Source organism: Genypterus blacodes, unplaced genomic scaffold, assembly GCF_046128005.1.
Source record: "Genypterus blacodes isolate CSIRO-AG114 ecotype Tasmania unplaced genomic scaffold, CSIRO-AGI_Gbla_v1 ptg000154l_1, whole genome shotgun sequence".
Taxonomy (NCBI): Eukaryota; Metazoa; Chordata; class Actinopteri; order Ophidiiformes; family Ophidiidae; genus Genypterus; species Genypterus blacodes.
The window spans coordinates 1272090-1287345 of NW_027466956.1; the positions used below are offsets into that span (position 1 = coordinate 1272090).

Below are 15256 nucleotides of genomic sequence, written 5' to 3' on the forward strand. Positions count from 1 at the left end.
ATTTGAATTATGAAACTACAGTAATAATAGGCCATCATTGCTTTTTTTTTATGTAAGAACGTTTTAAAAATGTATGTAACCAATCAATACACATATTGCCTCCTCTAACTGAGCCCCATCATATGCAAGCATTCGGTCACATTTTGCTTCGCAGCTAGTGCGGCTTGCTTGTCGCTTGCTGTACTTGTCAAGCTTAAGTCCAATTAAATATTGGATATTTGTTAAAATATTGAGGGTTTTTTTCAGTAGCTTTCTGGTGCTTCACCCCATGCAGTGAATGTTGCAGCTTAAAGAGAAAAGCCCCAACCTGGGGTATAGGGCCGTCTTGTATGTTTCTGCAAAGTGCGTTTTCATCCTGCCGGTTGGAAAGTGGTGATTTGAATTTTATTATGTAGTTTATGCATCCTAAAATTTGTTCTACATCAATTAACATCAACTGTGAAGATTAATGTTTTACAAAATATTGTCATGGTATAGCAAACGTGTATGTTTTGTTAACTTTGGTGTAGGTAGGTGAGCCTTCAATGTCATTCTTGTTTTGGACTACATTGTATAAAGCACAGACAGGTGGGGGACAAGTAATAAATGTTGAATTTTTTTATTAATCTATTTACCATAAGTATTTGTGAGCAAATGTTTTAACTTCACGGGGAATGCACAATTTATCACCAATATCTCACACCATATGGGTGATCACTCCATACCCAAAACCTGCACAATGATATAGCCTCTAAACATTAAACAGTGTAGGACTTCTTGAGTAATCCTGCTAACAAACACAGGCATAAAACATAACCTCCTTGGCGGAGGTGATAATTCATTCGTCAAGAGTACTACACATCTGCTTTATGTATAGATCTGAAGTCAAGCGGTAGACAGACAGGTAAGGACAACAGGAACTTCAAGTCTGATCTCAAATAAAGTATTGGTTTGATCTCCGAAAGATATACAGTATATCGGCATGCAACATATATTAAAACAAACTGTCCCTTGATATTCAATACAGTGATGGCACAGAACAAAAACAACCTCAGGATATGAAATTGACTGACCACAGCAACTGGTTGTTTCATCTGAAGTGGCTTTTCAAATATTTTCAAGTATGCACAAAGTGACTCCATATTTATAGTTAGTCAATGGCTGGTGGCTAGTAATTTATATATATATATATATATATATATATATATATATATATATATACATATATATATATATATATATATACATATATATATATATATATGTGTGTGTGTACATGAACATCTGAAACATCTGGGCAGTCTAATGTTTAAACAGACTACACAGTTCTTCCTACTGTTTGACTACAAACGATAAGTGTTTTCACAGTTGCAAATTCTAGCCTGTGCTGTAAATTAGACAGTATAGTGTTAATGGACACTTGTACCCTACAATGCATGAGAAGTTTGGTCAATCTGTCTCAATCACATGGCAAAGAAATGTACTTCTCAATCAGTTTTGCTTGAATGTGGCAAATACCTTTAGGATGTATACAATTCATAGGATTTCCTTCATCCTTCATCTCAGTTCAGCCAATAATGAAGTGGTTGCTAGCTCATGTTAGTGAGTTTAGTATGTGAGTGAGTTGGTGGCTGGTTACCCATGGTAGCAGAGCTACTGTATGTTAGCAAAGGTACAGTGACATTCGGTACCCAGCTAACCCTCCTCTGCTTCAATTTAATATGTTCTTTGATGACCTTACTTTGAGCTTGACTTGTTCCAGTGTTTTTTTGTTCTGCAGTGCTGATTTGTTCAAGTACAGTGGGGAACAGCAGATATGACATCATTTACTTTGAGAAAAAATTTGAAATAAATTTCAATAAAATATTTCCTCCTCCTTTTGTGTTAATATGTTAATTAATTGACAAACCCACTGTGTTCCAGAGAGGACTGAACAGATTTGAGTTATATGTCTTATGTACTAACTACCAGATTTGTGCAACTTAAAGATTAGTGCAATAGCATTATGAATGTGCAGTTTCCAATTGCCAGTCTAAAAGTATAGACTGAACGAAGATGTTAACATGAGCTTTGTTCATAAGTAGTGCATTTATAATCCTATTTACATGCTGGCGACTGAATGGATGTACTTATGGATGTAGTCAGACTTCGTAATTATCACATCTTCATGGCCTACATTATTTCTGAAATTTTTTGTCTCAATTAATAATAACAGAGCAAGTTCTATGCATGTAAATATGGTTTACGTGTCAAATTTCTGTCAGAAGGAGAGACCTTCCCTTAAGGAGGTGGATTGAGGCACTATTTGTCTGATGTTTCTCTTAGAACACTTCTCTTAGATCCATGTAAGAACATGTTTGCGTGTCTGATCTCACACATAAACCTCAGAAGTAGCTTCGTTGGTGAGGGTTTGTTGGGTTGTTTTTGTACCTTCAGCAATTGGTTTCCTCTGTTGCTGTTTAACAGTCACACAGTGAGTGTGTACTCAGCTGACTGATGAGCCTAACAGGAAGTTGTTTCAGGTCCAGTCACACTTCAGACATTAATGACAACATCCTCCTCTTCATCTCTGACCACCTCCTGTATAATGTCCATGGACTCCATCCTTCTTCCTCCTCCCTCCTCTTCGTCGTCCTCCTCTGAATTGGAACAGGGCCCAATGATGTAACGGTAGTCTCCTCCAATAGCCAAAACAGCCCCGGACTCCACCATCAGCCAGTCCTTCTCCTCATCCTCCACTCTTCCTCGCTGCCAGGGGACACTCCAGCTTGCAGATGCTCCTGTCAGCACCTCCTCAGGCCCAGGTGCCATGTCTCCACTCCCAGGGACCCCCTCCTCTTCCTCCAGGTTGATGTATAGCAAAGACTCCTTCAATGCAGGGGCGGGGGAGAGACTGGACCACAGCGTCTCCAGTTGGCCTACAAGGTGTTTGGTACTTGGACGACATTTGGGGACGGGACTCCAGCAGCTGTGCATGATCTCATAACTACAAAACAATAAATAATTAATACACCTGCAGAGGAGCACAAGATGAATACACCCTGCATATGACAGTTACAGCCCAGATAAAGACCTGTATCACATCTTACATACTCATCTGTATTATATGTGTCGTTTTAGAGACTTTAATTATTTTGATATTTATTTGAACAGTTCAGCTGCAAAAGCAGAACCTCTCATTTAAAAAATTGTCAAATATTCCAAACTATTGTAAAAATTATGGACATTTTATTCCATTCATATTGTTAATCTTGACAAGCTGAGAAAAGGGGGAAAACATGTATTCTCATTGACTTGTTGAGTAATTTTAAGAAATCAGACAGTGATTGTTGCAGTGAGATGTTTTGTAATTGTATACTGGACTACATGTGCTAGCCCGCAGATAGCTGGCAGTTAGTCAACATCACAATGTAGTTTTAATAAAGCCTGGTTAAGCAAGGCAAAGTAGCTGTAAATATTGCTTCACTAAGTACAAGTACACCACTGAAAAGTTGTGGATTTTTTATTTATTTGCAAATTGAAAAAGAGAAACCTGTAATATCAAACATACAGTATATTTCTGTGTTGTGTGAATTTATTAGGATTGTAAACATTTTAAACATGGAACGATGTTAGTTTGACAGACATTATCTGCAGTGTACATTGGTATCTTGGCCTTTTGATGTCACTTTGTGTCTATGAACAAACATGATCTCTAAACTCTAAACTAAGTCTGACTCATTCTGGGCCGAGGACAGTTTTCAGTTTTTCTCAGAATGCTGAGTTCTGTCTACTCGAAGCAAGACCGCTTACATTCACGTCATTTTCAATGTGTCTCAATTTCTAATGATTGTGTTTACATGTCAAAAATGTGTACAGCAATGGTAGAAGCAGGTGTAAACTCTGCAGTGTTTCATGAAGCAGAGATAAAGTGCCCTTTAAAAATATATATATTAGGGTGAAGTTAGATTTAGATGGGATGGTGGGCTATTGTAATTATTACCAGAGTACCTATGTCATTTTAGTCCCATCTGAGAAATGTAGAAGATACATGTTACCTACCTAGAGTTGAAAAGGGAAAGAAAATAAAGCACAAATAAGATGGAAAGATGAACCAAAGCACCAGAGAAAGGACAGGTTTGCACTTTTCAGCTCAACAGGAAGGGAAAGTTTCTTTTTTTCTTCTGCTCCTGTTGGCCTTGTCACTAAATGTCACTGAAACAGTGTATACAACCAGTGTATGAATGTCACTGCTCAATCCATTGTATTTCTGTAATAGAAATCTGCTGTAGAGGCAGATTACATTGTTTACATCTCTATGACTTGGCGATGTCTGTTTCTGATTTACATCTCAGAATTATGGAGGTGATGCGACTGTTTTAGACTCACATGTCATCTCTGCAGTCCGGTGGTTTCTTCAATCGCTCTCCTTTGATAAGGTATTCGTAGATCTCAGTGTTTTCCACTCCGGGGTATGGGGTCTGACCTCGAGTCATGATCTCCCACATGGTCACTCCGAACGCCCACTGGCACACACAGAGAAAACAGAATACAAGTTAACAAAGAGCATTTTTTCACATGACCTCACCATTGGGTCATACTGGGACCTGCTGATGTAAAACTACCTCATACTGGTGCGTGCGTGCGTACGTGCGTGCGTGCGTGCGTACGTGCGTGCGTACGTGCGTGCGTGCGTGCGTGCGTGCGTGCGTGCGTGCGTGCGTGCGTGCGTGCGTGCGTACGTGCGTGCGTGCGTGCGTGCGTGCGTGCGTGCGTGCGTGCGTGCGTGCGTGCGTGCGTGCGTGCGTGCGTGCGTGCGTGCGTGCGTACCACGTCGCTCTGTGTGGTGTACAGGTTGTCAGCCAGACTCTCCAGAGCAATCCATTTGACGGGCAGTTTGGACATGGATCCCTGCCTATAATAATCTCCGCTGTAGATCTTCTTAGACAGGCCAAAGTCTGCCACACACACTGTCATTTTCTCATTCAGCCTGAAACACAAACACAAACACACGTTAGCCAAAAGAATTTCATTCAAGTCTTACGCCACTCATTAAAAATGTTCTTTGGTCAATAGGAATCATATTGCACCTCTCTCAGGAAAAATGTGCCACTGCATTAGAGTTTGTGCATATGCCAAATCATTCCACACATGCACACTATACGTCAAAATGCCACCTTGTTCACAAGAAGAATATCACAAAATCACATTTGACTCTTTTAAAGATAAGCTGTAATGGTGCAGATAAAAATGGTTGCTGCAGTGTGTGTAAAAGGTTCTAATGAGACTGACATGCAGTTTCGGGCTGCGAGATCTCTGTGAATGATGTTCCTGCTGCTGAGGTACTCCATCCCCCGAGCGATGTCCAACATGAACTCGATCAGAGTCTGCACAGACAGATCCTGATGGACAGGTGAATGGACAGAGAGGGAGCAGACAGGGGTATGCAGGTCAGACATTTATCTAACAGTCAGGTTTCCTCTGACCTTAAATCTTTAAATCTTAAGAAACAATATATTAAAACCCTCAATGTAACACAGATATATTCCAAGTCTGAAAACGTGAACAGCTTTGTAGGAACAAAGAGAATCATTCAAACACCAAAGGTGACTAAATATTACTCAACCCTACGTGATAATATACTGTATATATATATATATATATAGTCATTTATCAGTGTCCATTATACCACACTGTGCAAAAGTTTATAGCACTTGTGATAAAATGCTGTAAAATGAGGATGTTTAAAAAAATAATGGCATGTGCAAGTGTTAGCTGTTGGCCCAACAACCAACTACTCCTGTAAATCTAGCCGGTGACTTTAAATGTATTAAGTTTCCAACAAACAAGTTTTGTTGAACGGTGCATGTACCTTCATGACCACTAGCCTCTGCTTCAAAACAATATGAGCATTATGATAGAGAAACATGCCTATTCACTACATGTTTGATAGAAGACAAGATGGCAGCGCATGTACATCGCGAGGCTCAGCGTCTGACTAGATTTAGCAAATTAGTGCTTATTTACATAGTTTTCTCCTTTGTGTTCGCCCTATTCAGTGGGGCGAATCGTTCATATAGCAGACAGTCACTTCTGGACATTTTCTACCGAGCAATAATGTAGTTTTGGACCATCCATTCAACTTCGACGACCTCCCACCTGAGTTGGTTAAGTCACCGAGGTGTCAAGGATAATAATTATCAAGTGCAGGCCCCTTTACCTTCCACGTGAGTTCACCTGCATTGTTGCTGCTGCGGTTTATGTTCCACCGGATGCTAATGCTTAAGTGGCCATGAGAGAACTTTATGCTGCAATTAACAAACTGCAGACCATGCATCCGGAGGGGGCCTTTATTGTCGCTGGGGACTTTAACCACTGCACTCTACGGACTGTTCTTCCAAAGTTTTACCAGAACGTCTCCTGCTCCACAAGGGGACAAAGGACTTTGGACCATGTTTTGCACCAGTGTGGCTAAGGCATACAAAGCCACTCCCCTCCCCCACCTTGGTCACTCTGATCACCTCTCTTTGTTCCTGCTCCCCAAGTACTCCCCCATCATCAGACAGATCAAACCCACAACAAGGACCGTCAAGATCTGGTCCGAGGGTGCTGATTCCATTCTCCAACAGCAATTCCAACAAACAGATTGGAATGTGTTCTCCGCTCAGGCCACCACAGACTCCCTGTTTAACATTGACATCCTCACAAACTGTCCTGGATCATATCAACAGGTGTGTGGACAGAGTGACATCACTAAAAACATAAAAACTTTCCCCAACCAGAAGCCCTGAATGAACAGAGAGGTTCGCCTTCTGCTCAAAGCCAGAGATGCAGCCTTCAGGTCTGGAGACCGGGAGGCCTACAGCCCAGCTAGGGCCAACCTGAAACGGGGAATCTCACAGGCCAAACATGGCTACAAACTGAAGGTTGAAGAGCATTTCAACTCCTCTGCCCCCCGGCGTATGTGGCAAGGCATACAGACACTCACCAGCTACAAACCACCCAACACTGTGCCCCCTACCAGCTCCACCTCCCTCCGCGACGAGCTCAACCACTTCTACGCTCGCTTTGACCGAGAAAACAGGGAGGTGATGTCCAAGGCAGATCTACCTCTCAACGATCTGCCTCTCACACTCTCCACCTCAGAGGTCTGTTCCATCCTGAGCAAGGTGAACGCCCAGAAGGCAGCTGGCCCCGATGGAATACCTGGGCGCGTGCTCAAAGCCTGTGCACAGCAACTGGCTGGGGTCTTTGCGGATATTTTCAACCTGTCCCTGGCCCAAGCAGCTGTTCCCACTACCTTCAAGACCGCCACCATCGTGCCAGTGCTGAAGCACTCCACCACTACGGCCCTGAATGACCGTCCTGTTGCCCTCACCCCCATCATCGCCAATCGCTTTGAGAGGCTGGTCCTCTCACACTTAAAACCCTGACCCCTAGACCAGGAAAGCACTCCAGCGGGTGGTGGAAACTGCCCAAAGGATCACCGGTGCACAGCTGGACAGCATCGAAAAGATCTACCGTCGTCGCTGTCTGGGCAAAACCAGGAACATTATAAAAGACTCCTCCAACCCCAATAATAAACTTTTCACCCTCCTCCCATCCGACAGGCGTTAAAGAAGCCTCCGCTCCTGCACCAGCAGGCTCAGGAGGAGTTTCTTCCACGAGGCGGTGACGCTGTTGAACTCTACTCCATTCACCCACTCAACTCCATCCTTCCACTAGCATCATCTTGCACTCCACTGCCATTTGCACTGATCATTTTCATTTCATTAGTTAAGATCAGTGTATATAAGGCTTTTATGGCCAAATAGAAAAAAGTCTCAGAGGGTGAATGCCCCTGGGATCCCTAGCTGGCTACTTTTGCTGCACGGGCCAGCTACTCAATGTGCTTGTGGAAAGCCCTGGTCCACAAATGGAGTAGGTCAAATGTTGCAGAATAGTACAGACAGATTCTTGTCCATCATGCAACACAATAAGGTAGGCACCTCAGCCGTCCCGAATTAATTCTGCAGCTTGTGAACAACCTCTAAGTCAGAAGAACGTACACGAAAAGAACATCAATATCAAAATTATCGAGCTAGTGTGGGATTACATGCAGACACAGAAGCAGACGAGACCGCCAAAGCCTTTAGAAGACCTGTGTCAGGTTTCCCAAGATGCTTGAACATCTTATCAGCTAAATTTCTTACTAAAAACTATGCAAAAGCATACTCTAGAGAACTGATGGTTTTTCTGTTTTTTCTGAGGGTTGGAATGTACTTTGTAGATCAACTGGTAAATCGAGAGCGTTGCCTTCTGGCTCAGCTCCATCTTCACCACGGCAGTCTGGTACAACATCTGTCTGTCTTGTGCTCCATTTTTCCCTCACTTGTGAACAAGGCCCCGAGATACTTGAACTTCTTCACTTGAGGCAGCAGCTCATTCCCAACCTGGAGAGCGTATTCCACTATTTTCCAGCAGAAAACCAAGTACTCAGACTTGGAGGTGCTCGCTCTAATCCCGGCCCCTTCACACTCGGCTGCAAACCGCCCCAGTGCTTCCTGAAGGTCACATTCTGATGAAGCCAACAGGACCATATCATTTGGGGTACCGGGGTCGTTGATACAAGCCGTCCGGTCCCTGTATAACCAAAGTGAGAGCTATTTCCGTATCGTCGGCACAAAGTCGAACACGTTTCCCAGTGGGTGTTGGACTTAAGTTTATTTAATCGATTACTATTATTATTATTTCAAAAAATATGTTGAAATTCAAAAACGAAGTGGCAGTTCCATTAAATATGGGGTAAAGGACAGTGAATACCAATTAATCCCAGCAGCAGGAAGTTGTGAGTGACAGTGTGTATTTCATACAAAAGGCTGCTCTCCCAGTCTGGATAGCAGCAGGAAGGTGTGCAGGTCTCCATGCTTCATGAAGGGAAGGACTACCATAGGGACTGGCAGCCGCTGGCCAGGACGCCAGTGTAGACTCACCCCTATTGGGCAGAACAGGCTGTCAATCAAATTGCACGAAACCACAACACTGAACCTGTGACTGTGGTCCATTTTTGACCATTGTTGTGATTAAAAAATTATTTATTAAACATATCAACATAAAATATATGGTAAGGTTTAAAAGTTTAAGCAAGTCTGAATCAAATCATTTGTAATCATCATTTATTAAAATCATTCAACTGAAATCATCCATTAACCAAGTAAAAAGCCTAGTATTACTGCAGGTGTGTTAAACCTATTTTCACTCTGAGTGTGAGACTGCCTGTGTGTTGACATCATTTTCACCTTGAGTATGAGTTATGCTACAAGAAAATGGCCATAGGATTAAATAAGAAATAATGAGTATAAAGCACAATGGTGTGCATGCCAGAGAAATAATGAGCCTCAATAATGTGCCTAAAGATGTGCCTGCATGAAATGGAAGATGTGTTGGAACAATGCCAAGAAATAGATATAGTTACTGTTTAGACAGAAAAACGCTGATTAAGCAGGAATGAATAGCCAGTGAAACCAGAAGAAATTAAACCCAATGATTTAAGACAGTGGTTCCCAAACTTTTTCTTTCACACCCCCCTTTTATAGATCAGAAGTTTTTCGAAAATACGAAAAGTTGGTGTATCCATTTAGGGGTGGCCATAGACCACTGGAAGGGCTGTCCAGACTATAAACACGAGTACATTTGTGACCAGAATGCTGTCGGGGATCAGGACCCTTGTTACTGAGACATTGTTATTTTTGCAAAAAAAACTCTATAGCAACAGATTCTACCTGATTCAGTACTTCTCTAGAATCCTTTGATTTTGAACTTTAAGGACCAAGTGTCGACAAAGGGTTCCAGATCTTTCCCGGCACAGGTTGGGAACTTTTCCCAGAGTGATTGGAGCCCAAACTTCTTTGTCACAAAAACATTCATGAAGTTTGGTTATTTTATGAAGTTATTATAGGTCTACTGAAAATGTAACAGAATCTGCTGGGTCAAAAGTATACATACAGCAATGCTAATATTTGGTTACATGTCCCATGACCAGTTTCACCTCAATGAGGCGCTTTTGGTAGCCATCCACAAGCTTCAGGCAAGCCTCTGGTTAAATCTTTGACCACTCCTCTTGATAGAATCGGTGCAGTTTAGCTAAATCTGTTGGCTTTCTGACATGGACTTAGACATGGACTTGGAAAGTCAAAGGAGCTCAGCACAGATCTGAAAAAGTGGATCATTGACAAGTCAGGAAAGTCACTTGGAGCCATTTCATAGCTGCAACAGTCCCAATGTCAACTGTGCAAACAATTATTTTCAAGTATAAAGTGCATGGCACAGTTGTGTCCCTGCCATGATCAGGAAGAAATGCAAGCTATCACATACTGCTGAGAGAAAATTGGTCAGGGTGGTCAAGAGTCAACCATGAACCACCAAAAATGAGTTCTACAATGAATTAGAAGCTGTTGGAACACAGGTGTCAGTGTCCACAGTCAAGTGTGTTTTACATCTGCATGGGTTGAGAGGCTGCCGTGCAAGAAGGAAGCCCTTGCTCCAGAAGCAGTACCTTAAGGCTCGACTGAAGTTTGCTGCTGTCACATGGACAAAGAAAGGCCTTCTGGGGGAAAGTTATGTGGCCGGATGAAACAAAAATTGAGCTGTGTGGCCACAATGACAAGAAATTTGTTTGCAGGAGAGGTGATGCCTTTAACCCCAAGAACACCATGCCTACCATCAAGCATGGAGGTGATAATATTATGCTCTGGGCCTGTTTTGCTGCCAATGGAACTGGTGCTTTACAGAAAGTAAATGGAATAATTAAGAAGGAGGATTACCTCCGAATTCTTCTGGAGAACCTTAAATCATCAGCCAGAAGGTTGCGTCTTGGGACACAGTTGGTTGCTCCAACAGGATCGTGACCCCAAACACACAGTGGTACAGGAATGGCTAAATCAGGCTAGACTGAAGGTTTTAGAATGGCCTTCCCAAAGTCCTGACTCGAGAACACGTGGACAGTGTGAAGAAACAAGTCCATGTCAGAAAGCCAACAGATTTAGCTAAACTACATCAATTCTATCAAGAGGAGTCGTCAAAGATTCTGAAAGATTCAAGAAACTGTATACTTTTGACCCAGCAGATTCTGTCACATTTTCCATAATAACTAACATAAAATAAACAAACTTCATGAATTTTTTTTGTGCCAAAGAAGTATGGGATCCAATCACTCTTTCACAGAAAAATAAGAGTAGTAGAACTATTGGAGACTCAAGACTGCCATGATGTACATGTTCTTAAGTATATGTAAACTTTTGACCACAGCTGAATATACTGTATATCATAAAACTATTGTTATATTAGTTAAATTAGTGTTTGTAAAGCCCAGGGAGTGAGTGTGTGTGTGTGTGTGTGTGTGTGTGTGTGTGTGTGTGTGTGTGTGTACCGATGAGTTGAATCACGTTGGGATGGTCGAAGTCCTTCATGTGTGCGGCTTCCTTCAGACACTGCTCAATGTCTCCTGATGATGTGATGTCAGCTGTACAAACACACACACACACACACACACGCGCACACACACACACACACACACACACACACACACGCACACACACACACACACACACACACACACACGCGCGTGCACACACACCAGATCACTTCTATTCTTTAAGGCTTCAGTATGCTTAGATACATTTTTAAACTTTTGCACTGGCTCTTTAACCCTGGATAGGGATATTATAAGTCATAGATCAGAACTTAAACCATCATCAGAGAACATGTTGTGGCCCTTAGTGACATATACATTTTTCTGCCCCTGATGAATCCTGCCTGTGCGACGTAGAGCTGCACCAATCTCTGCAGTAAAGCAAACACAATCTGCTTAAGTACTTAAGTATGATACAGGCCCATAGAAGAAAGGGGGCATGTTTGCTCACTGTATACATGTGCACTTAGCAATTTAGGTTTATTTTGGTGATGCTATTTATGTTTTATACTCCACTAGAGACTAGTAAGCCAAGTTAATTTGAGTAATTGGACATTGTTATTCATACTTTTATTGTATAAAACACTCTATACCAGTATACTGTCATATTTGACAGCTGTATCACCCATCCCTAACCCGGTTTATACCTCTTTATCAGCTCTGACCATGTGATCAGTCTTTGTTACTGAAGGGGAACATTAGCTGTTGAGGGAGGGTTGGAGAACAGCAACTGAAGTGTAGGAGAATTTTTTTCTTCTTCTTTTGCCTTCTCCTTTCAGCCTTTGCCAAAATGAAGATGCTATTGCAAGAAAAGCTGCTCATCATTCATTGAAGCACCATTCCACACCATGCCACAACTGCTTGTTTAAAATGTGGTCCAACTTAACATCCCAATCAGAGTTTGGTTGGACCACATTTTGAATTGGGGCTTCTTTTCGCGAGGGCAACTGTATTTTGGATAATGTCCAAACTTTGGACTTGTGAGACTCTACTGCCTTAGAGGAGTTTGACTGGTAAAGGATTTTTAGGGTTCAATTACAGAAATCACTCACAGCTGCAAGCATTACCAAGGCGAAGTAGAGCCGAAAACATTCCATTTAAAATCTGAGCAATAAACTGTTTGGAATATGACTAATCACATACAGCATGCTCTGCAGCTGGTAAATTCAACAAGGTCATCACTCCACAGTCGTCTAAAGCTCTAACTCACATTTCAGCACTTTGACTGCGACCTGTTGAAGGGTTGCTTCTTCTGTCTTCAGGTAGGCCTCGCGCACCGAGCCGAATTCACCTATACAAATACAAAGACACAGGACTTCAATAACAAGCTGACAATGGATTTTCAGGCTGTTACTGATGATAATAAGAGAAATCAGATCTATTATATGGCTATAAAATCTACATCTGTCATATCAAATCTTGCAGTAGTAACAATAATGATTTTCTAAACTTTTCATAAACATTTTAAGAACAAAATGTATTTGTAGCTAAATATATATTATCAACAGAATTAATGAATACAACGGTTGTTAAAACAAGCAAATGTGCTTGAATCACAGTTTTTAAAAAATCATGGGGAGCAGATAAGTGAGTGATATCAACCATGTCTGATTATCTTAGACACTAATGCTATGTACCATAACTCTACCCCAAATTCCATGCTGTGCCCTTGCTTGTGTGCCTGCTCCTACAATCCAATTGGAGTACTGATATCGGTGGTGCTCGAGGCCAAATATGATAGAGGATCTGTGCAGGAAAGGCCACAATTGGGATGACATTATACCTGAACCCATTGCAATGGAGTGGCTACAGGAGCTTCACCTACTGGAGGACTTAAAAGTTAGTAGATCAAGGATGGGCAAACTTTTTGGCTCAGGGGCCACAATGATTTATAAATTTGGCAGACCGGCCAGGCCAGTGTGAACTTACATAAATGACCTCCAATGTATACATTCCCCAAATTCCCCATCAGCCATTTCTTCCTTTTATTCATGATTACTGAATTGCCAACATGCAAACATGTACAACATGCTGTTACTATTAGAGAGGAATACGGAGACGTTGTTAATGTCAACAGAATGGCAAGTTTATTCCCTATTTATACCCCTAAGCCCAACTTGGGAGCGCACCCAAAACAACAACAGGAGACTCACTGACTTTCCCTCTCACAACAGAACCCCTCCCTGTCTCTCCCTGGCCAACAACTAGGGGTGCAACCTCCCCCCATGCGTGCGTGTGGAAGTGTGCATCCGGGATGCTACAGTACAATTTGTATTGATTAATGACAAGAAGGCTCTCACGTTGTTGTACATTTTGTGCACAAACTGATATTTCCCTTGTTGCTTCACGTGCAGTGTTCAGCCAATCTTTGTTGCTCAGCTCAGGAAAATCATCAGCTTCCCCGATTGACACCAAAAATGAGCTAATCTCCCCTTTGAGCTCCCACACTCGTAGACACACTTTCCCTTGACTTAACCAGCGGACATTTGAGTGGTAAAGCAGGTCCTGGTGATCAGCATCAGTTTCCTCAAGGAACTTAATAAACAGACAATGTTGAAGTCCCCTTGCTCGTGTGCAGTTGAGGAACTTTACGACTGGCTTGACTACAGTGATGTTCAAGTCGCAATACCGACTTGCACAGGGCTTCCTGAAGGATTATGCAATGTAAGAAAATTATATCTAGCTAAGGATTTTCCTCTCTTCATCTTATCCTGGACCCATTTAAGCAGGCCGGTATTTTTTCCTGTTAAATTTGGCGATCCATCCATATTTGTACCAATATTTGACAGGCCGCATTAAAAAGTGTCACATGTGGCCCGTGGCCCATAGTTTGCCCACCTCTGTAGTAGATGCGTTAAGCCTGTGAGCTTTGGAACTGTGATTTCTGCTCCGTTGTACCATTTTGGTTGATTTATAGAGCAGTTACCTACTTGCTGTTGTGCAACACTAATGACCAGCTCTCTAGCGTTTTTATTATGGGAAAGGCCAAGGTGGCTCCAATTTCCAGCCAATTACCATTCCTAGACTGCCGCTGACAGCAGCAGTGGTCGCAGCACGCATGGACAGATTATGGAGAAAGGAACTACAAATGCCCCTGCTTGGCTTCATGTTTTGAACTGACGAAAACATCAGCGCTGAAATATATCTAACTTTCAGATTTCGAGCATTTGTGGCCAACAGGGTCTCAGAAATCTCTCATACAGCTCAGTGGAGATATGTGAGCACCTTATGCAACCCTGCAGATCTTGCTTCTGGGGGACGAGTGGAGTCATCTCTCAAGGATGCAAAAAGGATAACTGGCCCATACTTTCTGATGCTGCCAAAGGAGCAATTGCCTATGAATACAGATGGTTTGAGAGAGCTACCAGAACAAGATTAGGTCAAAACGAGCATTGTGGCTAATGCTGTTGGTGCCGAAGAAGAGACAGACTTAGTGACTCAGTTGATCAATGACACCTCATCATGGTACCATCTGAAAAGAGTGATGGATTGGATCTTAAGATTCAAGACCCTGTTTTTAAATATGCAAAGTAAGTGGAAAGAGAACAATGCATTGCTGACTCATGATGAGAGAAACAGAAGGGTATTCTGAGAGCCACAGAGTGTTAAGGGAGGCTTGGTTGGAAATAATCAGATCATGTCAAAGATTCCCAAAGGAGTTTTCCAGCCTTCAAAAGGACAGAATGTGAAACGGACAAGATGTCTGTAAAGGTTTTCAGTCATCCAGGTCATGGTATCCAAGAAAAGCAAATGGTAGGCAACAGACTGACAACGGACAAGTCACATATATAAATTCAATCCAATCCAAGATGGTGTTTTGAGAGTTGGTGGAAGGATTAGTAGTGCATA

General features: G+C 42.2%; 1 protein-coding gene across 1 annotated transcript in view; it reads right to left on the reverse strand.

The window, feature by feature from the left end:
- Positions 1-582: 582 nt before the first annotated feature.
- Positions 583-15256, reverse strand: part of tyro3 (TYRO3 protein tyrosine kinase) — a 45377-nt gene continuing 30703 nt past the window's right edge. Inside the window, exons 13-19 of the mRNA XM_076166002.1 lie at positions 12618-12698; positions 11366-11458; positions 8811-8932; positions 5251-5360; positions 4789-4948; positions 4348-4484; positions 583-2965 (exon numbers count right to left, since the gene is read on the reverse strand). Coding sequence (XP_076022117.1) covers positions 2515-2965; positions 4348-4484; positions 4789-4948; positions 5251-5360; positions 8811-8932; positions 11366-11458; positions 12618-12698 — 1154 coding nt within the window. The 3' untranslated portion in view covers positions 583-2514. The remainder of the gene's footprint in view (positions 2966-4347; positions 4485-4788; positions 4949-5250; positions 5361-8810; positions 8933-11365; positions 11459-12617; positions 12699-15256) is intronic.